General features: G+C 61.4%; 1 protein-coding gene across 1 annotated transcript in view; it reads left to right on the top strand.

Annotated features, from left to right (window-relative positions):
- Window positions 1-494: 494 nt before the first annotated feature.
- RAB26 (RAB26, member RAS oncogene family) overlaps window positions 495-26,927 on the top strand; it is a 33,648-nt gene continuing 7,215 nt past the window's right edge. Inside the window, exons 1-2 of the mRNA XM_075718695.1 lie at window positions 495-713; window positions 3,297-3,407. Coding sequence (XP_075574810.1) covers window positions 495-713; window positions 3,297-3,407 — 330 coding nt within the window. The remainder of the gene's footprint in view (window positions 714-3,296; window positions 3,408-26,927) is intronic.

The raw sequence follows: 26,927 nt of genomic DNA, 5'->3' as shown, positions 1-26,927 counted from the left end.
GCACCCTGAGCGCAGCGTGGGGCACCCTGGGCATGGCGTGGAGCAGTGTGGGCATGGGTGCAGCACCCTGAGCATGGTGTGGGGCACCCTAGGGCACCCCAGGCATGGCATGGAGCACCCCGGGCACGGTGTGGGGCACCCCGGGCACGGCGTGGAGCACCGCACGCAGCTTCCCGGGGTGCAAATACCCCCGTGGGTGCGCGGGAGCCCCCCCCGCGCTGCTCCTGTCGCCCGTGCCCCCCCTCCCGTGTGCCCCCCCCCGGGCCGGTGCCCCGCCTGTGCGCAGGTCCCCGCCGTTAGCGCGGGCGCGGGGCGGGGCGGAGCGAGCGGGCGCGGAGCGGAGCGGGCCGGCCCCCGCCGCCGCCCCCGCGGTGCTGCCATTGGCGGCGGGGCCGGGCCGGGCCGGCCCGGGGGAGGCGGCGGCGGCGGCGGCGGCGGCGGCGGGGGCCGGTAGAGCCCGCGCCCCCCCAGCGCCCGGCGCGGCGGCCCCGGCGATGTCGCGGAAGAAGGCGGCTCGGAGCAAGGGCGGCGGGGCCGCGCCCACCGCCGCGCTGCCCCCCCCGGCCCAGGGCCCCGGCCGCGCCGGTACCGGTACCGGTAGCGGTGCCCCGCGGGGTTCCGCGCCCGCCCCCGAGCTGCCCCGCAGCGGCGGCGCGGCGGCCGGGCGGCCCTCGCCGAGCAGCAGCGGCGAGTTCTACGATCTCGCCTTCAAGGTGCGGGGAAGGGGCGCGGGGGTGGGAGCCCCCCCCGGGGTGGGGGGGGCGGGGTCCCTGGGGTGCGGGGCCGGTGCAGCCTCCCCGCAGCAGCCGGAGAAGTTGCCGGGAGCGGGCGGGCACCCCCTCTTCTATGATTCCCTTCCCTCCCTCCGAGCCCCGCATCCCGGCCGGCTCCGGTGCCCGGTGCCCCCCGGGGGCTGAGCCCGCAGAGCCCTCGGCAGCGGGGCCGCTCCTGCGGAACTTTTGCAAGTGATGACAAAAGGCTTTCTGCTCGGACGAGTCGTTGTAACCTTCTGGTTCCTCTTCAGTCACGTAAAAAATGCGGTTGCAAAGCGGGGCGATGGTCTTCCTTCAGCCGCCTCCAACCTGCCCTGGCTGCTGGGGAAACGTCTCCGGCTGGCGCCTTCGTTTAAGGGCTCGGATGGCTTCTCGCCGCTTCGGGTTCTGGCGAGCGAGGCACGGATCAAACATATTTGCACCCCCCTCCCCCATATTTGCACCCCTCACCCCCCCTTCCGTCGTGCATCCTGATGCAAGCCCAGCTTGGAGCTCGCTTTAGCGATTTTGGCTGGGGCCGCAATTCAGCGCGACCCGGCTGACCGCGTTTCCAACACGGATCTCCGTAACCGAGCGCGGGGGATTAAGCTTCGGGGAGGCGGTGGTTGCGGTGGCGAGCCCGACCTCGGCGTGCTGTGTCGGAGAGCTGGGCGCCTGCGGCGGTCGGCGTGGTGGTGAGATTTGGGACGCGGAGTCGGAGGTGAGGGCTGTTGGAGAAGTGAATTTGGTTGCTTTGGTAGGCGGTTGGTCCTGATACAGCTGCGGTAATGGTTCGACAGCTTCCCTAAAATGGAGCCACCTCCGTGTTCATGCTGGTCCTCTGAGCTCGCCTCTCCCTGCCCCGGCTGGGCTTTTCCCTGGGGATTGCCCCCATGGCACAGGGATGAGCGGAACGAGGTCTCGGATGAGCCCAAACGCCAGGTAGCCAAAACCTCTGCTGATGGTCCGGCTGGCTTTGAACCAGTGGCAGAGAGAAATTACTTCGTATTCAGTAAAAACCTGGTCTATTCAACTTTCTCTTCCCCTTGCCCCTCTCTTCAGGCTCCCGAGCTCTGCCAGAGGCAGTGGCCAAACGCGAGTCCCGGGCATGGGGCCGGATCCTGATCACCCGGCCCTTGGCGCCAGCCTGGCCCTGGGCGCTGCTGCGTGCCCCGGCTGAGGCTTCGCGGTGCTGGGCGGGGAGAAGCTGCCTTTACGGGTCGCCCTGCTCTAGAAGACAGGTCTGGAAAGTTTCAAAAAAATCAATACCACTATTTTGTACTGCAAAATTTTGTTTCCCCCTTCCCTTGGCTTCGCACAGATACGTCCGCCGGCTCGCTGGCTCCTCCGACCCCGCTGTGCCGGCGCTCGGCGCGTTGGTGCTCCCGCGGGAGACCCGCTGCGGGACCCTGCGCCGCGGGCGATGGGGCGCCATGGCCGGATCCCGGCCGCCCCCTCCCCTCCCCAGTGGTGCCCCCCTGCCCAAAACAAGGCCCAGCTGCGGCCGGGGCTGCTGCCGCCTCTCAGGAGGCCGAGCCGCGGCGGGGTGATGGCGTCGGCTGCTTCTGACGGCTCCTGCGTGGGTTCGGTGCGACCCAGGGCAGCGCCTTCGTAAAACCGCTTGGGTTTGGTCACGGGCTGATGGCTTGCGGAAAGCTGATGGCAGCGCTTTGGGGAGAGAGGGAGCCCCGCCGTGCAAAGCGGCGTGGGTGCAGAAGCCGCTAGTGCAGCTCGGCTGCGTGGTCCGGGATTTCTCGACGGCGGGAAGCCGTCGTCCCGCCGAGCGGAGCGGGCTCGGTGGCCCTGGGGGGGCTGGAGGGCTCCGGGGGGGCTTGTGGCTTGAGCGCAGGCTCCGGGGAGCTGCGTCTGGGAGCGGTTTCAGCTCTGCCGTGGTTTCTTTATGTTGGGGTGGGTGCCTGCCCCATCTGCACCTGCGGCTGCTGCTGGGTGGGGAAACTGAGGCAGGTGGCACCGGGAGCTGCTCGTCGGCACCCGCTGAGGACCAGGAGGGCGGCCGTGAGGGGGGGTGGGTCCCGCCTAAGGATTTTGCTCGCCGAGGGCGCAGTGCACCCCTGGAGCTGGCGCTCATAATTGGGGCCCCCCTGAAGTCTCCCCGCAGGCAGTGCCGCCCTCGCAGAGAGCCCCGCACGGGGCGGGGTGTCCGTGGCCGTGCCGGGGACAGCGCGGGCCCGGCAGCCGTCGGGTGGCCTTGACAGCACCGCTTGGTTTTCAAGGGGTGTTTGTGCCCCCATGGGCGATCTCTGAAGTACTGGTCGGCGGAAGGTGTCTCGAGTTTGGCCAGTGCTCAGGGACACGCGTGGCGCGGGATGGGCAATAATCCCGCTGCGGGTCCCTCCCTTCTCTCCCCGACCCTCCCCTGCGTCTGAGGACATCGCTCACGGATGTGCTTTTTCCCCCCTGAGAATACGGGATCGGCTGCCTGCTCCCGGGAGGGGGCTTTTGGGATGGAGACGGGCAACGGCTGCGGTGGGGCTTCCTTCCCGAAACCCGCCGTCTAACGCCCCTCCTCTCCCGCCCTCGCAGGTGATGCTGGTGGGCGACTCGGGGGTCGGCAAAACCTGCTTGCTGGTGCGCTTCAAGGACGGCGCTTTCCTCGCCGGCAGCTTCATTTCCACGGTTGGAATCGACTTCAGGGTAAGTGCCGGGGGGGCTCCTCCGCCCCTGCCTGCTCCGTCCCTGCACGCAGGTGAGTAGCGGCTTTTGCGGAGGAGTAACAAAATATTGCTCCAACAACTTAAACCTCATCATCCCGACCCGGGGCTGAGGAGCCGTGCGAGGGCGGCGGCAGCGCAGCGGGCTCTTCGTTGTAGCTTTGCACGAGGATGGGGGAACGTGGCCCCTGCTCTGGCTCCTGGGGACGATTCGTGTGAAAGCGACTGCTGAGGTCTGAGCTTCCGCCCCGTGAAAATATTCCCCCAAGTCGGTTTCAGTGTTTTTAAGAGTGTGTTTTAAAAAAAAAAAAAAACCCAACAAACGAAACCACAACAAAACTGACACAAACCTGAATCTCCTGGAAGCATCTTCCCGGCGCAGCTTTGGGGCGCTGACGCGGCGGCGCGGTGCCGGGGTGGCCGTGCTCCCCGCGGCACGGGGGGCAGGCGGCGTGCCCAGGGGTCCTGAGCTCCCGGAGCGTAACTGTTCTGCTGGCAGCCACCGGAGCATCCCGCTGCCGGCGCGGGGCGATGCGACAGAGGTGGCATCAGGGAATCATCAAATCGTTTAGGTTGGAAAAGACCTTTAGGATCACCCAGTCCAACCATTAACCTACACTACCAAGCCCACCACTAAACCAATTAAGGGGAGAGGAATAATTAATTTCATGTTTCCTGGCTTGCTGGTTGGATTATTTTTTAATGAAAGTAAAACTGGGAATCGCTAAGGTTGGAAAGGATCTCTAAGATCACCAGTCCAACCATCAACCCAACACCCCCATGCCCACTAAACCATGTCCCCAAGTGCCACCTCTGCCCGTTTTTTGAACCCCTCCAGGGCTGGGGACTCCCCCACCTCTCTGGGCAGCCTGTTCCAATGCTTGACCGCTCTTTCCATGAAGAAATTTCTCCCAATATCCAATCTAAACCTCCCCTGGCACAACTCGAGCCCATCTCCTCCGTCCTATCCAAGAAACCTTACAGCAGGCTGTGAGGGGCCAGCGAGGGAGCCCTGCGGATGCTGCCGTGGCCGCGGTGGCTCCTCTGAGCTATCGCTACCGAAGCAGCAGCCAGCTGCACGCCTGGCTCGGGTCCCTGGCCCCAGGATCGGGTGTTCCCTGTCCCTCACCGATTCCCCAACCGTCAGCTTCCCCCAAACCACGAGCTCGCCACCCCTGAGACGTCTGGCCGGTGCCGCAGGCCCCCGGGGGGGCTCAGCCCTCGGGACCGGGGACGTGCCCGGTGGCTGTGCTCTCCCTGCCCTGCTGTCGGGACACCGTCTGCGTCGTCTCGCCGTGCGAAGGCTTTTGGCTCCGTTTTGGCGCCGTGGCGGTGACGGGTGGGTGCGGTGAAGAGCTGGTGGTGATGCCACGCACCGGTGTTGCACCCTCCCGGCTGCCTGTTCTCAGCGGGGTCTTGGATCTCCCCCCTTTCTTGGAGGATTTCTGGGAGACGGGTGTCTCTTGTAACCTGCTGTTTTGCCGGGGCGTGAATAATAACTTGCTGGTGCAGTGACAAGCCGAAGAGATGAGGGACGGCTTGGAAAGCGATGTTCTTCCCTGCAAATAGGCTTTCGGTGCGGAGCGACGCTGCAGGTAGCAGCAGCGTGGTGAAGTTGGTAGATTGGAGTCCATAATTTTATACAACATTAATTACATGGTATTTCAGGTGTTCTTAAAATGAAAAGCGTTTTATTACTGATTGCAATGATTGATACCGAGGGCAGTCATAAAATCCTGTGACTTATTGATTAGAGCGCTGAAACGACTGCTACGGAGAAGCAATCAAATTAGGGTTAATTTACTTCTGTAATAGAGCTGCTAGAGGTACATAGGTTTGGAATGGGCAGATTACACAGCAGGGAAGATCATGTGTATGCCCTAAAACTCATTATTATCATCTTTGTAAGGCACTCGTAATTTTTTGGGGGGACATGGGAATAGTTTTTTGATTGTACATCTCCGTTTCCATTAAGATAATCCTGTTTGCAGGCGCTGTGTAATTGTGCCCCTCTCGCCATCTGCATCACGATGCAGACGAAGCTCCGGGGTGGTAACGCCGGAGGCTTCTGCTGCGAGAGCGCGCTTGGGTTTTAATTTGCGCGTCTCTAACAGCAAAACTGTCACATCGCAGCTCCTTTTCCCTGTAATCCCAGAATTTGGCATCAGGTTTTCTGGCTGAAGCAAGCGAGGCTGTTTGTGACCGTGGGCGGTTGTGGTTGGGGAAGGCGGTCACCGGGTTTTTGCTGCGCTCGCCTTGGACCGGCGCAAGGGGCGCCGAGCAAGCGCGGGGCGTTATTTTGGTGCGTCGGGGGCTTTCTCGGCGGGGTTTGCGGTGGTCGCTGAGCCTCGCTGGCGGCGGAGACCGCGGGGACCTCCCCAAGGCCAGGGCGTGCGGCAGCTGCGCTCCCGTGCATGCGTGAGCTTGCGCGGCCCGGGGAGCCGGGAGCTGCCGGCAGCCTGGGGAAAGGCTGGGGATGTTGTGGGGATGGAGCTACCCGGCTCTTGCCGCTGTTTTCGGGACTGTCTCGGCTCCTCTTGATGCCGGCTGGTCTCCGCGAAGCGCCCTGGGACGGGACAGAGCCGCGTTGGGGGGCAGCCCCCACGCCCACCCAGCCGCTCTCCGCCTCCTCTCCCAGTCCGTCCACCGGTCCCAGTGGGCTCCAGGATCAGCCGCTCGTTTTCGAGGATGTCAAACCATTAGATACACGCAAAGCTATGGCTAATGGATTGTGTAGGCCTGAGCAAATGTAAATGAATAGAAAGCCATTTAAAATTAATCTGGCGTTACAATTCCTAATGGTCCCCTAGGTTTTTTCCCTCCTACTGTTTTATGTTACAGAGAACCTCTCGCGCTGTGTTTGGTTACCATCGTCGTCTTAAACAAAGAAGGATGTTGATCTAAATAGATTTGGAAAATAAACCACTGATACTAGGGAAATAAAGGCGATCGTAGTATTAAAAAAATGCATCAAAATGGTACCTATTGGCTTCTCTCTTTGGAGGTGCCGAGTCCTTCGGCTTTCCTTCCTTTGAAAATCAGGTTTACTGGAGGAGCGTCTGTAGCTCCTGGGGAGCACAGCAGCCCTCCCCGTTCAGCCGTGGCGGTGCCGGCGGGTCCGGGGTGCCGAGCGGAGGGTTCGGCTGGGGGTGCGCTGCGGGGGCGAGCCCCCCCCCCCCGCCGCTGCGGGTGCCACTGAGGCGAGGGAGAGCGCTGGGGCGAGGGGTTCCGCTCCTGGCGGGGGACTCGCTTGGAGCCATGGGAACTTCTGTCCAAGTTACGGAGCTGCTTCCCTCGGAGGGAAAAGCCTCCCGGGGGGGCAAACCCCTCTTTGCCTCCGGCATCTCGGTGGCAGGCGGCGCCTTTGGGGGTTCCAGCCATCGCTAGATAACGGGGGGCTGAATTATTCCTTCCCGCAGCGTGGCCGCGGCTGTGCCGAGCCGTGGCGCAAGCTCTTCCTCCTCATCTGCCCCGGGGCTGGGGGTCTCGGCAGATCCCTCTGCTTGCGGGCAGCGGTGGGGCCGGGTCTCTGCCTGCAGACCCCGGCCGGTGCAGGCAGCGCAGCAATCTGGGGCAGCTCGCGCGTGCGTTTCTAACTTCATCTGTTAGGAGCTTCAGGCAGAAGGGTCTCCTGCAAAAGAGCAGGTTTATCGCTCAGGGGTGCGAATCCCATTTTTCTCGGTGCTGCTGAAGAAGCTGCCTTTTGCTGCGATTGCGGGAACGCAGCAGAAACCTTGTCAGAAATGAAAGCTGCGCAGCCAAGGGTACTTCTGTCTTGTTGTAACAGCTGACTAACGGGAGGAATGGCTTGCCAAAGCCGAGAAACCAACGGGCCACGTGAGCCCGCTGCGTGCCCCCTCCCCGACGACGGCCGGGCTCCGTGGGGCCGCCCCGACGCTCGCAGCCCCACGCTCTGTCCCGAGCTTTGCAGGCTCGGGCGAGTTAAAATTTTCGTGCTAATTGGACCTGAAAGGAGAAGAACGTAATAGAAAAAAATGAAAGACGAGCCTTTTCGCCATGGGAAGAGGTGCTAATGAGTTTCTTTGCGTTAGCAGGGGAGATGGTTTCTGCCTTAATCAGTGGGATGAAGCCATTAGGAAGCACTTTGCTGGCGGAGTTCGGAGCAGGGCGGCTTGCCTCCGTTTTCTCCGAGGTGCGTAGCGGCATCGCTCCTCTCTTGCTGCCCCGGGGAGAGGCAGCAAACCAAGATCCTGGCACCGAGCACGCTTGGGTGCTGCGGGAGGAGGAGGGAGCCAGCCCTGCTGCTCCGGCACGGCTTTGGGCTTCCCGAGCAGGCGGTTGGGCGCGGGGAATATTTCTTCTGAAGGATGGGTTTTGGCGTCCACCGGTTTGCACCGACGTGTCCCCCGCGGGCACCCGCAGCTCCCCCCAGCCGCAGCCTCGGCGGGCGCGGGCGAGCTGGCAGCGGCTGCGCTCTCTGCTCCAGCCTTGGCCGTGCCGCAGTTAATCTGCCCGCCGGGACGGCTGCTGCGTGCTGTAAATAAAAGCTGTCACTTGTGACCCTGAGCTTTAAGGACTCTTGATTACATTCAGCCCTGTGCGGCTCTGGGGGTGGAACCAGCAGTATATAATGGTGGGGTTTTTTTTTGCATAAGAGATTTGTTGCATCTCTGTTTATTTTTTGTAGCGTGCATGCGTGCACCTTCCGTCGGCAAAACAGCAGCTGCTGGCTGCCTGCTGACTCCCGCAGCGAGCTGAACTTTGCAGGAGAGATGGAAAGCTTCGTTCCAGCCGTGCAGGGCGTGCAAACTAACGTTGGCTGCGGTCTGGATTTGGCAAGTCTGGTCCTGGCTCTCCGTGCGCTCAGGGGAGGGAGGTGTGGATGCCCTGAGCACCCGCGGGTGCCCGCATCCCCGCCCTCGGGGCGATGCTCCGGCACGGCGTTGGCCGTGGTGCCTCCCTTCCAAGGCTCGCTGCACCCTGGAGCCATCTGAAAGCCAAGGGCTGGCTTTTATCTCAGCGGCTGGCGCTGAGCGTTAGCAGGGCTAATTTTCTGATGGATCAATCTGGAAAAAGTGGGAGGGGATCTGCTTAGGCCAGAAGAAAGAAACGGAAATAAATTCATTCCAGGCGTGTTTTTTCTGCACCAAATTAGTCCTGAACGTTCGAGGGAAGGGACCGCGGGCGTTGAGCAGGGCGTTTGGTCGCGTCTGTTCGCGCGCTTCGCCGTGCGGCGCGGCGAAGCGTACGGGGTCGGGCAGGGGGCTGCCGCAGGCTGCGGTCGGCTGGGTTTAGGTGGGTCCCCAGGGCCACGAGCTGGAGCACCGGAGGGGCCAGCACGGTGGCCTTCCCCTGGGAAGGGCATCTCGGTGCCACCGGCATCGCCCGGGCCGAGGGCCTGCCCGTCCCTCCGCGGCGCTGCTGTGCCGGCGGCCTGGCAGGGGGGTGCCCGTGTGCCTGCCTTGGGGATGTGTTTCCAGCAGCTCTTTGTCTGCAACGGGCTTGTTCTGCATCTCCTGTTGCTGTATGAATTTTAATAGAAACCGGTAGCTGATTTCATACTTTCGCATTTCTTGTTGTAAAGAAAGCTGGGCTAAATTTGCCCAGAGGCGCTTTCCTGCGACGCTTGCCACCCGCTCTGCCTGGTTTCGGGGGGCAGACGGGGTGCCGGCGCCGGTGCCATAAGGACCAGGTGCCGTAAGGGCCGGGTGCTGCCCGGATCGGGCAGCGGGTGAGGGGGGTCCCGGGGAGCTCGCGCAGGGAGGGCAGGCGCCGTTAGCCGCAACGCGCCTTGGTTTTATCGATTTGCGTCGTCTCTGACTCTTGGGACAACAGCTTCTCCGCAGCTGCTGCTGGTTCCTTCTCTCCGCTCCCAGGACAGGCAATCAGGGGAGTAAATGGCCATTTTTCCTGGGAAACCGAGCCCTGCTTTGCTTTCAGCTGCTGCTTCCCTCCCTTGCAGAGGGACGCAGCTTTGCAGTCGCGAAGGCTGTCATTTGCATGCAGGGGCTCAGTTGCCAAGAGATGCTGCGAGCGGCACCCGCGGCGGGCTGCACCCGCTTTCTCACATCTGCTAGTATTTTATTCATGTTTCCCTGGCTCTTGCATTTGAAAAATAATAAGCCTCCTCGGTGTGCTCCAGTTCCGCAGCACACCAGTAAACTGCAAGCACCCCTGTGCTGGCGGTAATCCCGGTGGACAACGGACTCGATTCCTGCCTTGGGAAAGGCAAAAAGAAGTAAGATGAATGTCTTCAAAGCAGAGAAGTGCTTGAGTTGCTCTTTAAACGAGCAGCTGGAGCAGCCTCGAGACCTCAGAGAGAACTCTTCACCAGTTTGCAGGATGGCGTGAAGGTGTCTGCCCTGCTCTCGGCACGCTGGGGGCTCTGCCACCCCCTCGGCGTCTGGGAAATGCCACCCAGACCGGGCTGTGCGTTTAATCCGGGTGTGACATTTTGCATCCGTTTCGGCTGCCAGCGAGAGCGCTGGGGGCGTGGGGTTTCATGGGAGATGCCCCTGGAAGGGCACCGGTGTCTCCCAGGCTCCTGCAGCCCCGGTGCTGCGTGGTGGCTTCCCGGCGCGTGCTGACAGCCGGCGTCCCCGCGGGTCTGTCCCAGTGCCGGATGGTTGAAATAAAAGGTGTGATTAGCTCAGGCGGAGGGCAGGAGGCCTGGGCTGCTCAGGAGCTGCAGAGCCGGGGCACAGGCACGGAAAAAAATACACTCGGGAGCTGCGGGTGGAAGGAGGGAGGTTGTCAAGCTGTTCACCGGGGTCTGCTTCTGTATCCTCCTCGTTAGAGCTGCACGGGAGCTCAAAACCCCGTTAGAGGACGGGGACCGACACGGTGGAAACTCAAGTGATGACCTCTAAAGGTCCCTTCCAACCCAAAGCATTCTATGATTCTATGAAGTGGAAAATGCAATTCCTGCACATCCGCAGCCTGTTGCGAGCCTACGTGGAAAGCGCCAGCTGAGTCGCTTCCCAGGCCCTGTAGCATCTGACCAGAACGGCTTCATTTCTTAATCCTTTAATTTCTTTCCCGGACAAGTTGTGCTGCGGCGCAGAGGCGGCTTGGGAAGCGGCGCCCGGGCGCGTGTGCTGTCGCTGCAGCGTCCCCTCCCCGAGCCGCCAGCGCCCGCCACGGCTGCCTGCGCTCCTGCAGCCCTCCCATGCCTTCATCTTATTTCTGGTTTTCCCCGCAGCAGCAGGGGAAGGGAAGCGTTGCTTTGCGCGTCGTAAAATCGCACGAGGTTTTTGGCGGTAGCTCGGTGGCCGGGCTTCGAAGTGCACCGTGAGGTCCCTGCGGGGAGCTGGGTCTCGGTGCGGGGTGATGGACCTGCTCATACAAGAAGGACATTGGGGTGCTGGGGCGTGGCCAGGGAAGGGCGACGGAGCTGGGGAAGGGTCTGGAGCACAGGGCTGGTGGGGAGCGGCTGAGGGAGCTGGGGGTGTTCAGCCTGGAGAAGAGGAGGCTGAGGGGAGACCTGATCGCCTTGCAGCTCCTGGCAGGAGGGGGCAGGGAGGGGGTGCTGGGCTCTGCTCCCAAGGAACAGCGATAGGACGAGAGGAAATGGGGTCAAGCTGCGTCAGGGGAGGTTTAGGTTGGAAATTAGGAAAAATTTCTTCATGGAAAGAGTGGTCAAGAATTGGAACAGGCTGCCCAGAGAGGTGGGGGAGTCCCCATCCCTGGAGGGGTTCAAAAAACGGGCAGAGGTGGCACTTGGGGACATGGTTCAGTCTGGTCTGCCCTTGACTGGTTTAGTGTGGACTTGGTGGTGTAGGTTACTGGTTGGACTGGATGATCTTAAAGGGCTTTCCCAACCTAAACGATTCAATGATTCTATGCGAGCATCCTCGCTGCAGCACCCGTCTCCTGCGGGCTCGGCGGCTGCGGCGGAGCTGCCGCTGCAGATTGCTCTGCTCGGGAGCGGCAGCCGCAGGCGTTTCCCCGCGTCCTCGGGGGCGCGGGTCGATGCCCCCGCTCCCTGCTTCGCTCCAGCTTAGCAGGCTCCCTGCTGTGGAGCGGGGCGAGGAGGAGGTCGGTGCTGGAGGAAGGCTGTGGGCATAGAGATGCGGTGTGTCTGCACCTCTCCGGGTGGTGCCAGGTGGGAAATGGGCCCCGGGGAGGCCAATTTGGGTGCTGGAGCATCAGCTGCTCCGGTGCGGAGCCAGGCGTTACGCTGGGTCCACTCGTGGTGCCCGGCGCCTGCAAGGGAGCGTTTTATAGCCGATAAAACATTTAAATGGGTTTAGAGTAAGTCGAAATGGTTTGAATATTTAATGGAATACATTTAGCTTAATTTCACTTTCATCTTTTATTTGCGATAAAATACTGAACTCAGCTGTGCAGAACTGGGTTTTTTTTTCTTTGAAAGCAGAGGGGAGGTGGCTGTGCCGGCGGGGACGGGTGGGCTTTGGGGTGCCTCTGCCCCCCCCGCCGCCCCTGTGACGGGCATTTAGGGGCATCCCTGCCCCATGGCTCTCGCCTTGCTCAGCCCCATGAGCCCCCCGAGCCCTCGCTGCCTCTCCGCTGAGCCGCTGACTCATTTCGTTACCGCTGATTAATTATTTGCCCCCGACAGGCTTCGTTTTATTCCCAGCGTGGATGCCGGTGATCTCTGTGTGCATGCACGCAGGGAAGGGCGAGGTGCCGGTCCCGGGTCCGGCAGCGCTGGGAAGGGCTGCAGCGGGACATTGCCACCTTTCCCAAAAAACTGGTGCAGGGGAAACCGTCTCCAGCCGAGCTTGCCGGACGCTGGCTGCGCCTCATCCTTCCCCAGAAACCACCTGCCCCTTCGTCCTCTTCCTAAAAAGCCGCTTTCCTCCCCACGTCCACAAAGGGTGCAGAGACCCGAGATGGGGGTCAGGTCGGCCCCGTCGATGGGAATTTTGCTGGGCTCTGCGACGGTAACGCGGAGCGCTGGCACAGCAGATCGGAAGGGCAGCGATCGGCCGCTCCGAAGCCTGGAACAGTGGGTGCCAGCGGAAGATCATCCCCCTTTGGGGAAAAAAAAAAAAGGCGGGGGGGAGAAACAATCCTTTCCAAGTGGATCGGAGCCGTGTTTAGCGGGGAAGGAGCTGCAGCGCGTGCCTGTCTGAGCAGCTGTCCGCTCGCCCTTGGCTGGCGATGGGGGGACGCACGCTGGCTCCTGTGGCAATGGGGAATTTAGGGATTGAGGGCTTGTTCACCTGCGGAGCCTTCAGAAGCAAAATATTTTGTTGGCGGCGTTGTCCTGGGGGCAGGCAAGGGATGCAGCGAGCAGGGGGGCCCGGGGCGGCTGCTGGCAGGGAGCCCTGAGGAGGAGGAGGAGGAGCAGGAGGAAGAGGGCAGCTGGGGAAGCACGGGGAGCTGTGGGATTCCTGCACGGGGCAGCACTGGTGACTCCATGGGGACATCCCTGCCCCGGAGCATGGGACCGGCTGAGCGCCGTGCCATCCTATGCCCACGTCCGGAGCGATGCTCGCCTTGCGTGGCTGCACCGCGCTGCCTGCGCGGCTCCTGGCCCTGCTCGCAGCCCGGCGAGAAGGGGAGCGAAGCCGCGGTGCCGCTGTACGCACCGCTGGCTCCGTCCAAGGGCGACGGAGCTGCCCCTGCACCCCAGCAAGGGATCTCCAGCGGAGCGCTGTGACTCGTACAGCGTTGTTTGTCTGACAAGGGGCATACAGCATCTTTAATCCTGGCTAAGCACAGAGTCGTTGCCTTGAAGGATTGCAGAACCTGTTGAAAACAACAGCAAAATACTTCATCTTTATGCCTGCATCAGAAAAAATATTTCTTCCCGATCGTAACTAACACGTGTTGGGAGCTCGTGCTCCTTCAGCCTTAAAGAGCGATGCCCACTGCCCCGCTCTGCGGCCGTCCCAGGGCGAGGAGAAGCCCAGCGGGGGTCCCGAGGTCTCGCTGATGCTTCGGGGCTTCAGGCTGGGGAGACGTTTGTGCCGGAGATGTGGCGGGCCCGGGGCCAGTGCTGCCCGCAGGCAGGTCGCAAAGCTCTTCTAGAGGTCGTAAGACCGGCAGCACGTCTCTGTGGATGCAGCCGGTCCTGTTGTGAACACCTGGACAGGTTTTGTTTCATTTTGTGTGGGTTTTTTACGATTTAATGTATCGGAAGGAGGGGAGCGGTGGGGAGCCGTGCCCGGCTGCATCGGTGCAGCCGAACCTGGCCAGGTCGGGCGCCGCGAAGCCGGCCGCCTGCGGCGAGCCCGGACCCCGTCAGCCCTCGTGCAATCTGCCCGTGTCTGAGCGTGTCTTCCTCCTTCCTGTCGAGCCACGATGTTCTTGGGCCCAAGTGACACGCTGGGGAAATGGAAGCTTTGGCTTTTCCAGCTTTGCTTGCGCGGGCGTCGTCACGGCAACGGCGCGGCCACCATCCCCCCCGCCCCAGCCGGCGAACGCCGCGTCCGCCGCGCGTCGTCGTACGGCATTAACGCGGGCATTAGTGAAGCGCCGCCGTTTGCGATGCGCACCTGCGGCGCGACGTGTGCCGGGCGCGGGGGGCACGGCAGAGGAGGAGCGGGGGTCCGGCCCCAGCACCGGCGCTGCTGCTCCTCGTTAGCGATAACGAAGCTGAACAACCTCAGCTCCCGGTACCGTTCCCACCAGGGGAGAGCTGTTGGCATCGGCACTCCTGTGCCTGTTGCTCTCAACCTTGGAACACCCCTCTGTTAATGATTTTTTTTTTTTTCCCCCCAAAGCCAAGTGCAGGAGGCTGCTGGAGGCGTGCAGGGAGCCCCAACCCCTCCGGGGAGCACAGACCCCGCTGGCCAGCACCTTCCCATCCGCTTGGTCAGCGATGCTGAATTTGGTCCAAATTGCCGGGGTTTGCTTCCCCCGTGCTGCTCGCCAGCAGCAGGTCCGCGCCAGCGCCTCCGTGCCTCGCTGCTTCCTCTGACCCGATCACCGGGACAAACCCAGTGGCGTGGCTGGAGGAATGATACAGCCCAGACTCGGTACTGGGGAGGTCGTAGCAAAGACCCTGTCCGGGGAATTCCTTGTCGGAGGGGGCTGGTCCCTGGGTGAGTTTCCGTCTTGCAACAGGGATTTGGTGCCCCGGGCAGCGCAGGGTCAGTCCAGTCCCTTTCCTGGGAGCACAGGGAGCCCTTCCCGATGCTTGTGCAGCCAGATGGCTGGGCTTTAATTTTTTTTCTTTTTTTTTTCCCCCCGTGTTAAGCACACTGAGCTCTCGGGAGCTGCGGGGAAGCAGCCGTTTCTCCGGGGTCGCGGCTGTGGGAGGATGGCATCGTTTCCCCGGCGTGGCCGGGCGCTCGCCCTCCCACCCCACCGGCTGCAAAGCCCCTGCGGGCTCCCTGCTTTCGGCGTCGCCCCGTTTACCGCGCGCCTCGGCGGAAACGCCGGGGGATTGTTGCTACTCTCGGCGTCAATTTTTAGAGCGCGGCGCGGGTTTTGGCAGCGGTGCCGGCCAGCCCACGCGGCCCCGAGCAGTGCCAGCCTCGGGGAAGGACTGGCAGCTCTGCCGGGCTGGCAGGGATGCAGCTTTTTGGGGGTGAGCCCGCCGTGCCGCGTGCCCATGCACGTCCCCATGGCACCAGCATGGCAGGGCTGGGACGAGACCCCCGCGCTGTGGCGGCCGCACCGTGCTGCCCCGGGCAGCCATCACCGGTTGCGTTTGTTTTCTGCTGTAGCTGTACGCTTCTGGGCATTTCCGTAGGGCTGAGGAGTGTTTTGCGGTCACGGTGCGGGTCGGCGCGTGGAGGGAGCGGGGTCGGGGCTGTGAAGCATCTCAAGCCTTTACGCCGCGGGCGTGGGCTCCCTCGGGCTCCCATGAGTCAGTGCTCTCTGCAGGAAAAGCGTTCCCAGGAGATCACGCATCGCGGGTTTCGGATGAGTGGGCTTTTCTTTTTTCCTCTAAGCACCGAGGCACGCGCGGCCTGAAGCCAACCCCGAGCAGCTTGAACGGCGCTGGGTCCTGAGCCCCACGGGCAAGCTCTCCCGCCGGCTCCTTCCCCGGCTCCTTCCCCAGACCTGCCATAGTTTGCTGCTGTGGCTCGGGGACATGTGGCTGATGTGACAGGGCCAGAGCTGGGCTGGGAATCGCTTCCTGGTGAATCCTGTTGCACTGTGTCTGGGAGAAGGGCTGGCTGCGGTGCATCCCTGCGGGGGCATCGCCGCGGTGCATCCCTGCGGGGGCATCGCCGCGGTGCATCCCTGCGGGGCATCCCTGTGGTGCATCCCTGCGGGGGCATCCCTGCGGGGCATCGCCGCGGTGCATCCCTGCGGGGCATCGCCGCAGTGCATCCCTGCGGGGCATCCCTGTGGTGCATCCCTGCGGGGGCATCCCTGCGGGGGCATCGCCGCGGTGCATCCCTGCGGGGCATCCCTGCGGTGCATCCCTGCGGGGGCATCCCTGCGGTGCATCCCTGCGGGGGCATCCCTGCGGGGCATCGCCGCAGTGCATCCCTGCGGGGCATCGCCACGGTGCATCCCTGGGAGCATCGCTGCGGTGCAGGCGCAGCAGCCCTGCAGGAAGCAGCAGTGGCAGAACTGGGGGAGCCAGAGCCCTAAGAGGGGTGACCCCACCTGCCTCTGCCAGACACCAGAGGTCTGTGTTGTGAGGAGGGCGGATAAAAGAAGGAGACCGTCCTCCCGCCCTGTGCCCGCTGTCACTGCAGCAGGGAGGTGGCACTCGGCTGGACGGCAGCGCGCAGCGGGGCGCTTGCTGCTGCGGCTTTGCTGACCCAAGAGAGCTGCAGGGGTGGAAACACCCAAAACGTGCAGCACGACGGCGCCGGAGCGTGATCTGCCGTGGGGGATGAGCGCTCCCAGGCCTGAGCGTTGTGCCTGCTGCTCTGCTTTCCCGAGGGCTTTGCCGGGAAGGGACCAGCTCCTGCAGCATCACCCTGCTCCGGGATGCGGGACACGCAGAAAAGTCAAAGAGCGGTGCCAGCGGTGGTCCTGTGTGCTGTGGCGCTGGCAGACGTCGCAGAGCGGCACCGCCAGCGCTTAATTTAGTGACGAGGAGCTGAGCTCGGAGAGCCGGCTCTCGCTGCGACGGGGGTACGTGCCGTACCCCTTTGCATCGGGGCGAGTCGCAGCTTGGCGAGGTGGCTCCCTGCAGGGCTGGGGCTCGGCAAGCGGCGTTGCGGTTCAGCCTGAACTTTCTTAAATACATTAACGTGCTGCACTTATAAATGTGCATGAATTAATGTGAGAAGCGCTTGACAATGCCTAAAATAACTTTGTTCCCGAGCGAGCGTTAATGCATGGCAGCTGTGTTTTTTCCCTCCTGAATAATACACACGTGAGATCAAATAGCTCCCAAAAGCTGGGCGCGCTGGCAGTCCTGCGGGGCCTGGCATCGCCGGGGTGCAGCTGAGGGAGAGCAGCAGGGAGCGGTGCAGCTCCAGGGGGGATCGATTCCCCGGGGGATCAGCCCCGCAGCTTTGTGCACGGGTGGAAATCCTCTCCGGTGGACGCGGCCGCTCCAGCCTGAGCCGCCCGGCTGCAGTCGGGCTTTCCAAGGGATGTTCCTGGTGCAGCAAAAAAAATCAAGGCACCTGCGCATGGGTTTGGGTTCAGTTTTAGTTGCAAAACGTTTTGCAAGTGCCTGTGCCTTGCAGTAGCGCCCGGCAACACGGCCGCGGTCCTGCCCGGCCGCTGCCGGGCACCCGGGTGCCCGGCAGCGGCCGGGCAGGACCGCGGCCGTGTTGCCACCCGTGGCAACGTGGGGCCGCTCTGGTCAGCGAGGAGGAGGCGAAACCTCAGCAAATTCTCACCCAGAGTTTGGAAAGCAACCATGGGGCCGAGGAGGGGTCCTGCCCTGCAGGGAGGGACCGGGGCTCATCGCGCTTCGGCCCCCGGCGCCGCTGCTGCCACCGCACCGCGCCGGGCGCGGGAGCTGCTGCACCAGCGCAGAAACGGGCCAGGGCATCAGGGAGCACCGCGACCCGGTGCGTGCCATTCCCAGGGTCCTAATGGACTCGCACAGACTTCAGAAAGTCTCGTTCGGCTTGTTCAGTCACTCTCTTTTCCTTGAATCCTTTGAAGGATTCGGCTGGACTGGGGCTTGCTGCTCGGCGAGAGCATGGCTTTCAAGAGCTGTCTGCCGTAGCTGCAGGTGGAGGATGTGCATGTTTGTGTGTGTATGTGATAAAAAGCTACAGATTCATTTATCAGGTCTTTGGGGATTTTTTTTTTTTTTTTAGGGATGAGAAGCGCTATTTAATAATGCTGTTTGCCATGTTGTCTGCAGAAGATGCTGTGTTACTGCCAGATGCTGATGGGATGTTTGCTGCCAGATATTCAGACCTGATTTTTTTTTTTTTTTTTAATTGGATTGCAAAGTCTTCTCTGAAACTTTGGGCAAGCTTCCATCCCTTTAGGTGCCAGACCTCTGATACAAAGAAGCCCGGCTGCGCCTCCGGCTGCAGTCGCAGGTACAGCCGTCGCACGCACTGTGCTGCGCAGGGGAGTCTTGGTGGCCCGAGCCCTGGAGCCTTTCTCAGCAGCATCTTCCTCCAGGCCAAGTGAGCCCGCTGCCTTCAGAGAGACATTGAGGGGCTGGAGCGTGTCCAGGGAAGGGCAACGGAGCTGGGGAAGGGTCTGGAGCACAGGGCTGGTGGGGAGCGGCTGAGGGAGCTGGGGGTGTTCAGCCTGGAGAAGAGGAGGCTGAGGGGAGACCTGATCGCTCTCTGCAGCTGCCTGACAGGAGGGGGCAGGGAGGGGGGTGTTGGGCTCTTCTCCCATGTAGTTAGCGATAGGACGAGAGGAAATGGGGTCAAGCTGCACCAGGGAGGTTTAGGTTGGAAATTAGGAAAAATTTCTTTACGGAAAGGGTGGTCAAGAATTGGACCAGGCTGCCCAGAGAGGTGGGGGAGTCCCCATCCCTGGAAGCGTTCAAAAAACGGGCAGAGGTGGCACTTGGGGACATGGTTCAGTCTGGTCTGCCCTTGATTGGCTTAGAGTAGACTTGGTAGCGTAGGTTACTGGTTGGACTGGATGATCTTAAAGGGCTTTTCCAACCTAAACGATTCTATGATTCTATTCTATGATTCTATGTTTTATGGCAGGGATCGTACTGAGGGCGGATGAGGCTGCCCAGAAGGCTGGTTTTGCAGCTCTGAAATCAGATTATAATAGTATCCTTCAGACTGGGATAGGCCAAATGGAAAACGTTCGGGCTGAGCATAACAGCAGGAAAAATTAATCTTCCCTAATTTGCCTGCCGTGCCCGAGGGCTGCTCGGGTGTGCGGGGGTGAGCCAGAGGAGGGGTGGGTGCCCAGGGCTGGGGGTCCCCTCGCTGGGTGTTTCCCGGTGGCTTTCTCTTCCATGAACCCCACCGCTGCCTGGCTGCTCGGGGGCCAAAGCAGTTAAACTCCTCCAGAGCTGGGACGGGTTTTGTGCTGGAAGCGAGACGGCTGCTGCGGGACTTCAACGTGGTTCCTGGGATCCTGCTCCCGGACACGACTGGGCTGGTGCAAATCACATCCCCCCCGGCATCGTCCTATTCATCGTCCTCGGAGGCAGCGGAGGATGGAGCGCCTGGGGCCGGGGCTGGCTGCCGTCACTGGGGTTTTGGCAGGGGTGAAGCGGTGCAAAGCCAGGAGGCCGTGAGCGGCACGGCTGTTGCAGCGGGGCTGCCGGGCTCGTCCCGTGGCTCCTGCTGCTCCAGCACCCCACAGGCTGCTGCGACGGGAGCAGTGGGTACAGCAGCACTTCTGACACAGGGACTGGCTTCTTTGACATAAAAACTGATTTTTTATGATGCTTTATGCAGCAAGGCTTTATTCCCACCCGCTGCCCCAGAGCAGAGTGAAAAATTCCCTGTATAAAAGTAACGGATGACCCATTTTCCGTTCTCGCGACACTGACAGCCGCTGTGTTTGCTGTAAATGAGAAATGATATTGCAATAAATGCTCTGTAGAGATTCTTGTTCTGCTTTGCAGCACGGTACGTCCTTGATGAAGAAAATGAAGATAAATATGTTGAGCGCCACGTTGCTTATTCTCGGTATTGGCACAGATCTGCGTGAGCCATCTCTGCCCCCTTTGTTTCCAAGGCTGCCTGGTTTAGAAGTAAGCATGGGTAGTTTTAAAAATATCTTTTCTATTATAAAGTAGAGAAAAAAGGGACTGAAGGGGTGAGTAACGCAGCCCAGGAGGGTGGGGAGCTGCTGCAGCCCATCCCCGGGCGGGGAGGAGGGATGCGGCCGTGGGCTCCATCTGCTCCCGGGACCCGAGCGCGTGCTGGGAGCTGCAGGGATGGGCTGCAGCCTTCTGCTGACTTTGGCTTTTTGGTGGCTCTGATCTCCGGGGCGGCTGTAGCAGACCCTACCCTGTGGATTTTTAAGGGTGGAAAACCCGGTTTCCCTGGCTGCTCACGGGGCTGGGGCACAGGCTCGCTCCGACGTGGCGGTGACATCCGAAAGCCTTGCGCGACCGCGTCTCCCGCCTGTCGGGGTGAGCCTGAGCAGCCGCGTCGGGCTGGAAAGCGTCGATAGTCTGAGTCTCGTCTGCCCGCGCCTCCTTCGAGGAACCGTCCCCTTGATCATCCCCGCGGCGCTGGCTTGCGGGATCGATGGAGCAGCGGGGCTGGGGAGGGAAAGCGTCGCCGAGCTGGTGCTGCTCCGCCAGCGCCAGGAGCCGGGCGGGTGCAGGACGCGGCTGCCGCGGGCGCTGCCGAGAAGCAGAGCGTGACTTTATTTTAAGACGTATGATCCTAACCAGATCCTCTTACCTCTAATCTGTCCCTAAGACAGGATTCTCTACTTCTTGCCAGAAAAACCTTTTATGTGCAGACTGATGTGAATAGAAGATGATAAGTCACTAATTCTTCAGTGCGTCTGCTCCAGCAAGAACCTTGGCTCTTATCTCCTGCAGGACTGGCAGCCAGGGAGATGTTAATTGTGCTTTAATGTAGCGTACATGGCTCCTGACAAAGCCTGGTGCTGCAGACGTCCCCAGGGTGTTCGCAGCGTGCGGGGAAGGGGCTGCGCTGCCCGTGGGGGCGAGGGGCTCTGCAGGGCGGCACGGAGGGTCCGAGACCATGTGTTGGGGTGATTTATATAGGGCAGGGCTCGCGGCTTCTCCCTGGCCAGGACCCAGCGTGCAGAGGGAGAGGGCACACGGTGGGGTGACCCCTTGAAGGAGGCGGCGAGAGGCACGGGGGCGCGGGGACGGCTCCGGCAGCAGAGCGGATCGGAAGCGCCGTAAGCTGCAAGGTGCCGTATTAATCTGCTTTTCACGGGGTCCGCTGTTGAACTGAGCAGCGAGCGCCGACACGTTATCGTTTCTGAAAGGATCTTGGCACCGGGGATCGGCGGCCGGCTCTGGAGCGTCTCTGCTGCAGGCAGGAGTGTGCAAGTCCTGGGGGGAAAAAAAAAAAAAAAACCAGGGCAGAAGTTTCTATTTTTAGCTTGCAGAGTGCAAATGCACAGTGCTGCCGAGGAAATTAATCACCTGCCCTGGAAGATGAATGATCGGGTTTTCTCTCTGAGCAGATTTGTGGGAAGAGGTGGAGGGAACCGTGGCAGGTGTGCTGGCTGCCTTGGTCTCCCCGAGTCTCCCCAGGGATGCGTGCCCGGGCTGCTCGGGCCCGTCACCGGTGGTGGCACAGCAGAGCTGCTTTTCTTGCTGCTCTGCAGCTGAGGAGGAGGAGGATCAGCGAAGATGTTTCCCAGTGGCCAGGCTGTCCTCTGTGGCACAGCCCCAGGACCCCCTGCATCCAGCCCATGTCCCTGCCCCGCTCTCCCCATCCCCGGCGGCTTTCTGCCAGCTCCAGCACAGCATCGGGCTGTTCCCTCCCCTCTCTCGCAGGGAATGTGCTTCTGGAATGTTTTTTTCCTAAGCTGGGGCTGGCGGGCTGGCTGGCTGCGATGTCCGTCGAGGCGCCGCGTGCCTGGGCTGTGCCGGCCGCGCCGGCGGCGTGGTCGGGAGGGATGCCCGCGCTGCCCCGTGAACCGGCGATGCGCAGAGCAGCCCTGCCGTGCCGCGCTTCGAAAGCTTGCATGAGATAAGAGTTCAGCGCTGCTCTTCTTGCTCTGGCGTCTGCTCACTGTTGCTCAAACTTAAATATCTGTTACCGGTTAGTGTTTATCTCGCTGAACGCATCTTGATTTCAGAAGTGCAGGTCCTTGTGCAACGTCAGCCTCCTGCTCTCTTCCCTTTTGTTATCCTCAGCAGAAATAATGGGATGTTTTCAAACCAGCTGCTGCCGGGGCAGTTTTTCCAACAAAAGCTCTGGACAGCTCTTTCCCTGAGGTTGGGTCCCCTGCCTCGGGCACAGCCGCGCTCGGGGCTCCTGCCCGCGGCTTCCCCGTGGCATCGTGCCGGGCTGCTGGACCCCGCGGAGGGGACGGCAGAGCTGACACCTGCCGGGTGCTCACTCGCCCCGGGGGCCTGGGCTGGCGCCGAGCTGCTGTCGAGCTCCCTGGGCCCTGCCCGGGTTGTGCGCAGGCTGTGAATAACGCAGAGCTGGAGAGTCGGAAAAGCTCCGGCTCCTCACCCAGAGCCTGCTCGGATGGTCCGTACTCGGAGCCAGGCCCTGCTGCCGTGTCCCAGCCTCCCGGCACCCTCTGCTTGGGCACCCGCTGTTTGGGCACCCTGTGTTGCCCAATTTGGGTTTGTTTGGGGGGTTTTTTTTGTTATTTTTTCCATTTTCTCAAATGAAAATGAAATTTGCTCATTCTCACTCTCAAAAATCACCCCGTTTGGCTGCTTTAATTTTGGGGGACCAAGTTTTTAGAGAACTGCTTGTACTGAGGGAGCAAAGGGGGGGCAGCTCTTCGAGCCCTGACCTTGGCAAAGTCCTGGGGTGACCTTGGCAAAGTCCTGGGGTGACCTTGGCAAAGGCCTGGGCTGTCCCTGGCCAGGCTGCTGTTCCTGGAGAAGATGCTGGGCTGCCAGGACCAGCTTGCCGGCAGCGGCACGCGCGCGTGTGGGGAAACTTCAGCGTTTTAATGAGCAAATTTAATGCAGTGTCCTGCTGTTTTGAGCAGATTTCCGTATCAATCCTTTATCTATTTTTACAGCCGCTTTTGGAGGTGGTGTTTGTTTGTCTGTCTGCTACGGCTCCATCGCAACTGCATCCCAGCTTCTCCCGGCATGGGAGCGTTTGTGCTCGCGGAGGCGGGGGCTCTCCGGGCTTTGCCGAGTGGGAATTTGGAGCCGGGTCCTGCCTTGGCACAGGGCTGGGGTCCCCCCAGCATCCCTTCAGCCAGCTCGCCTCTGCCGTGCTGCTGTTTTCCTCCTAACTTCCTAAAAATAAAGGGCGCCCCAATCCATCACCCGCTCCCCACGCGCTCCCGAGCGGCGATGGGGACCTGGCAGCCCCCCCGGCCCCGGCCGGCGCGTGACGCCGCAGCCCCGCTGCAGTTTGCCGGGTGGCTGCGCCGTCAGCCCTGCAGCCCGCAGCAGAGCCGTTACCGCCGCTAATTAACTCAGCCGGTGCCCCAGCCGCCTTCGGCCGGGTTTGATGTATATTCGCTAATGCAATTTTTTCCACTTCCCGCAGGAACTCACCCCCGCCCTGGTCGGCCGCGGGGGCTGCCTTCAAAGCGCACTAATGATATTTGGGGTTTTTCTTCTTTTCCGTCGTAAAAGTGGAGGTGGGGATGGCTGGGGGCCAGACCCCCACCGGCTGTGGGGCCCAAGCCCGCTGCAGCAGAGGTGCTGGCGCAGCCGCAGCAGCGGTGACGGGTGCCCTTGGTCCCTGCCCGGCACCCCACAGCCCCCCGGTTTCTCTCCTCTCCCCCTCTCCAGGAGACAACCGCAAGGATTTGGGGAGGAGCAGGGCTGGGGAGGAGCGGGGCTATGGGCCAGGCACAGGGTCCCTCAGCCAGTCCCCAAACGCTGCCTGTCCCCTCTCCCCGTTTTGGCGCCGCGCACGCCGAGCTGCAGCCGTGCCCGGGACTTGCCGTGCAGTGCCCGCCCGTGCGGGGGATGCTGTGGCGGGCGGGTGCTCCTGGGTGCTCCTGGGCAGCACCATTTGAGCCAGCACCCATCAGAGGTGCCGGGGAGCCAGGGTGAGGGCATCCCCTTGTTGGAGCCTGAATGGTGTCAGCAAGCAGCTTTCCATTTGTCGGATTAGTGGCGAGGCGAGTTAATCCATGTATCCCATTTAATTTTTTAAGGTTTTAATTAACGAGCTAATGCGTGGAAAAGCTGGGGAGCGGCCGGGTTGTCCTGCCATCGCTGACCCACCGTGGCCTTCGCCAGCATGGGCTCGGGTCCCTGCGGCCGGGCCGGGATGTGCCGGTCGCTCCCGGCGTGGTTCACCGGCACTGTGGGGACCCTGTGGACTCGGGGATCAGCGTCGCCCAAACCGCAGCCGCTGACGAGCTGACCCGAGAGCAGCGCGGGGGCTCCTCGGTTTGGGTGGGAGCATCGTCCGTCGCGGGGTGCACGTTTCGGGGAGCAGCGCAGTTTCACCCCGCAACGGGCACTTTTTTCCTCCCTCCTCTCTGCCACCGAATGGCTGCTCTCGTGCTGCGGTCTCTGGGGCGGGATCGTGCCGGGGCTGCAGTCGGCGGGGCCGTTGGTGTGTTGATAACGCTGCTCTTAATTAAGGACCATCTGCACTTGGTAATTTAATTTTACCTGCGTCTGCAAGGTTCCGACTTTATTTATCTGACGTCCTGAGGATTATTTAACTTACGAGCATCGTGTTCCTCCAACAAAGGCTCTCCAGGCATTCCACTGCAGCCCCTGCTAGAAGGTATTTTAATAACATTGTCAAAGCCCCAGGAAAAAGGACGCACAAAAACTGAAATTGCAGAGGGTGACAGCAGAGCTGAGTTGCGGGGACGGCTTTCCTGCCTGCTTTTGCATAGTGAGTATCGCCTCTGTTATATTAAACCGTGCGAGATTAAGAACAAGCCCTGAACAACACAACCCCTCTCATTGTGATCAGGCCTGGCAGCGTATTTCATGTTTCAGTGCGTTGACACACGTCGTCTTTTGTCTTTGGATGCTTATTAGTCGTTAAACCCCCCCAGCTGTGCCTTTGAAGGGCTGTGAGTATGGAATTGAACTGCAGCTCCTTGAAAAAATAATAATAATTGGAAGGTGGAAAGTCTGTTAGCTGTGGTACGGGGGAAGACTTGAGCAACCGGTTCACGTGGCCCCGACGGGAGCTGTTGTGTGCTGCTGGCGACAGCCCCTGCCTTTTCCCACCCCGCTCCTCCCACCTTCTCCTTGGCTGCTTCACCCGCATTTTGCAGCCGCCCTGTGCTTGGGGGCAGGCAGGGATGCAGGCAGGGATGCAGGCAGGGATGCAGGCAGCAGTTGCAACTCCGGACGGCTCTGGCTGTGTCTCCTGCCTGCAGAAGCATCTCTGCAAATGCTCGCCCTGAAACACCGCTCTGTTCCACACCGAAACCCCAGGGAATCCATCTTTTTCCCCAGCCCAGTCCAGCAGCACCTGGATCCATGTGCAGCCTTTAATTAGGTTTAAGCATTTTCCTCCCCGCTAAAATGTAGGTCAGTCGTAATTAGTGTGAATCCTGCTGCTGCCAGCGTTGCTTTTAATTAAGCTCCTGAAGTGGAGGATGATGCACGAGGTGCAGCATCGGAGCTTCGGCTTTTTCAGCTGCTCACCAGATGCTTCGTGGTCACTTTGGCTCGGCTGGCCCAGGCGCAGGGCCAGGGCCGTGTTCTCCATCCCTCCCTCCCGCTCGCGGTGGCCGGTCACCCTTGGAGCACGGGGGCACGGCCGCGTCCCTGGGCACGGCCGTCCCTCGGCACACGCTATCCTCCGAGCTGGAGGTGCTGCTGCGGCCGTGGGGCTGCGCGGGGAAGGGTGCTTGCTTGGTGCAGTTTTTAACGTGAAGCTCCTGGTGTCGTTGTCCCTTGTCATCACCCATCAGACCAAGCGTCCTCATCCCCTGCGAGGGCTGCTGGCGCTTGTGCCGAGATCATAGAATCATAGAATCACAGAATCACGGAATGCTTTGGGTGGGAAGGGACTTTTAGAGCCCACCCAGCCCAGCCCCTGCAGTGCCAGGGACAGCTTTAACCAGCCCAGGGTGCTCAGAGCCCCGTCCAGCCTGGCCTGGGATGTTCCCAGGGATGGGGCCTCCACCGCCTCTCTGGGCAACCTGTGCCAGTGCCTCACCGCCCTCAGTGTAAAAAACTTCTTTCTAATGTCTAGTCTAAATCTATTCTTCTTTAGTTTAAATCCGTTATTCCTTGTCCTGGCACAACAGGCCTTGTTAAAAAGATTCTCCCCATCCTTCCTGTAGGCCCCCTCTCAGCACTGCAAGGCCGCACTAAGGTCTCCCCGCAGCCTTCTCCTCTCCGGGCTGAACAACCCCAACTCCCTCACCCTGGCCTCGTAGGAGAGGGGCTCCAGCCCTCGGATCATTTTGGTGGCCTCCTCTGGACCCACTCCAGCAGGTCCACGTCCTTGTGCTGAGGGCCCAGAGCTGGGCGCAGGGCTGCAGGGGGGTCTGCCCAGAGCGGAGCAGAGGGGCAGAATCCCCTCCCTCGCCCCGCTGCCCACGCTGCTGGGGATGCAGCCCAGGGTGGGGTTGGCTTTCTGGGCTGCGAGCGCACATTGCCGGCTCATGTCCAGCTTTTCATCCCCCAGCACCCCCAAGTCCTTCTCTGCAGGGCTGCTCTCCATCCCTTCATCCCCCAGCCTGTGCTGATACCGGGGGTTGCCCTGTCCCAGGTGCAGGACCTTGCCCTTGGCCTTGTTGAACCTCATGAGGGTCACACAGCCCCACCTCTCCAGCCTGTCCAGGTCCCTCTGGATGACATCTCGTCCTTCTGGCGTGTCAACCGCACCCCTCAGCTGGGTGTCATCTGCAAACGTGCCGAGGGTGCACTCGATCCCACTGTCTATGTCATTGATGAAGATGTTAAATAGCACCGGTCCCAGTACAGACCCCTGAGGGACCCCACTTGTCACCAGTCTCCATGTGGACATCGAGCCATTGACCACGACCCTCTGGATGCGACCACCCAGCCAATTCCTTATCCATCGAACAGTCCACCCATCAAACCCATATCTCTCCAATTTAGAGAGAAGGATGTTGTGGGGGACTGTGTCGAACGCTTTACAGAAATCCAAGTAGATGACATCCATTGCTTTTCCCTTGTCCACGGATGCAGTCACTCCTTCATAGAAAGCCACTAGGTTGGTCAGGCAGGACTTGCCCTTGGTGAAACCGTGCTGGCTGTCTCGAATCACCAAGATCCGGAGCAGCCGGGAGCTCCGGGGCCAACAGGGACACGCAGATGCGTTTTCCTGCCTCCTGGCATGGCAATGCCTGGCACAGTTGCCACCGAGTGGGGACAGCGTTTGGACGAGCATCGCGCCGGTGCGGAGCCCGGGGCTCCTAGCCTCCACCTTGCGGGATGTGCCAGCACCTCCGGTGCAGCACCGGGACCTGGATCTTCTGCAGCAGGTAAATCTGCTCTGTCTTGCCCACGAAACTGGTGCCCAGCAGCGTGGTTCTCCATCCGCTGGGATGACGGCGAAGGCGCAGCTCCTCTGCTCGGATTTGCTCAGCGCTGTTCGCCGTGGTGCGTGTGTCCACCCCGGGCACGGCTCGCCTGGCGCGGCCGCGCTCGCCCAAGAGC

The sequence above is a fragment of the Pelecanus crispus genome, chromosome 11 (genome assembly GCF_030463565.1).
Source record: "Pelecanus crispus isolate bPelCri1 chromosome 11, bPelCri1.pri, whole genome shotgun sequence".
Taxonomy (NCBI): domain Eukaryota; kingdom Metazoa; phylum Chordata; class Aves; order Pelecaniformes; family Pelecanidae; genus Pelecanus; species Pelecanus crispus.
This window is presented reverse-complemented; position numbering and strand designations above follow the sequence as displayed.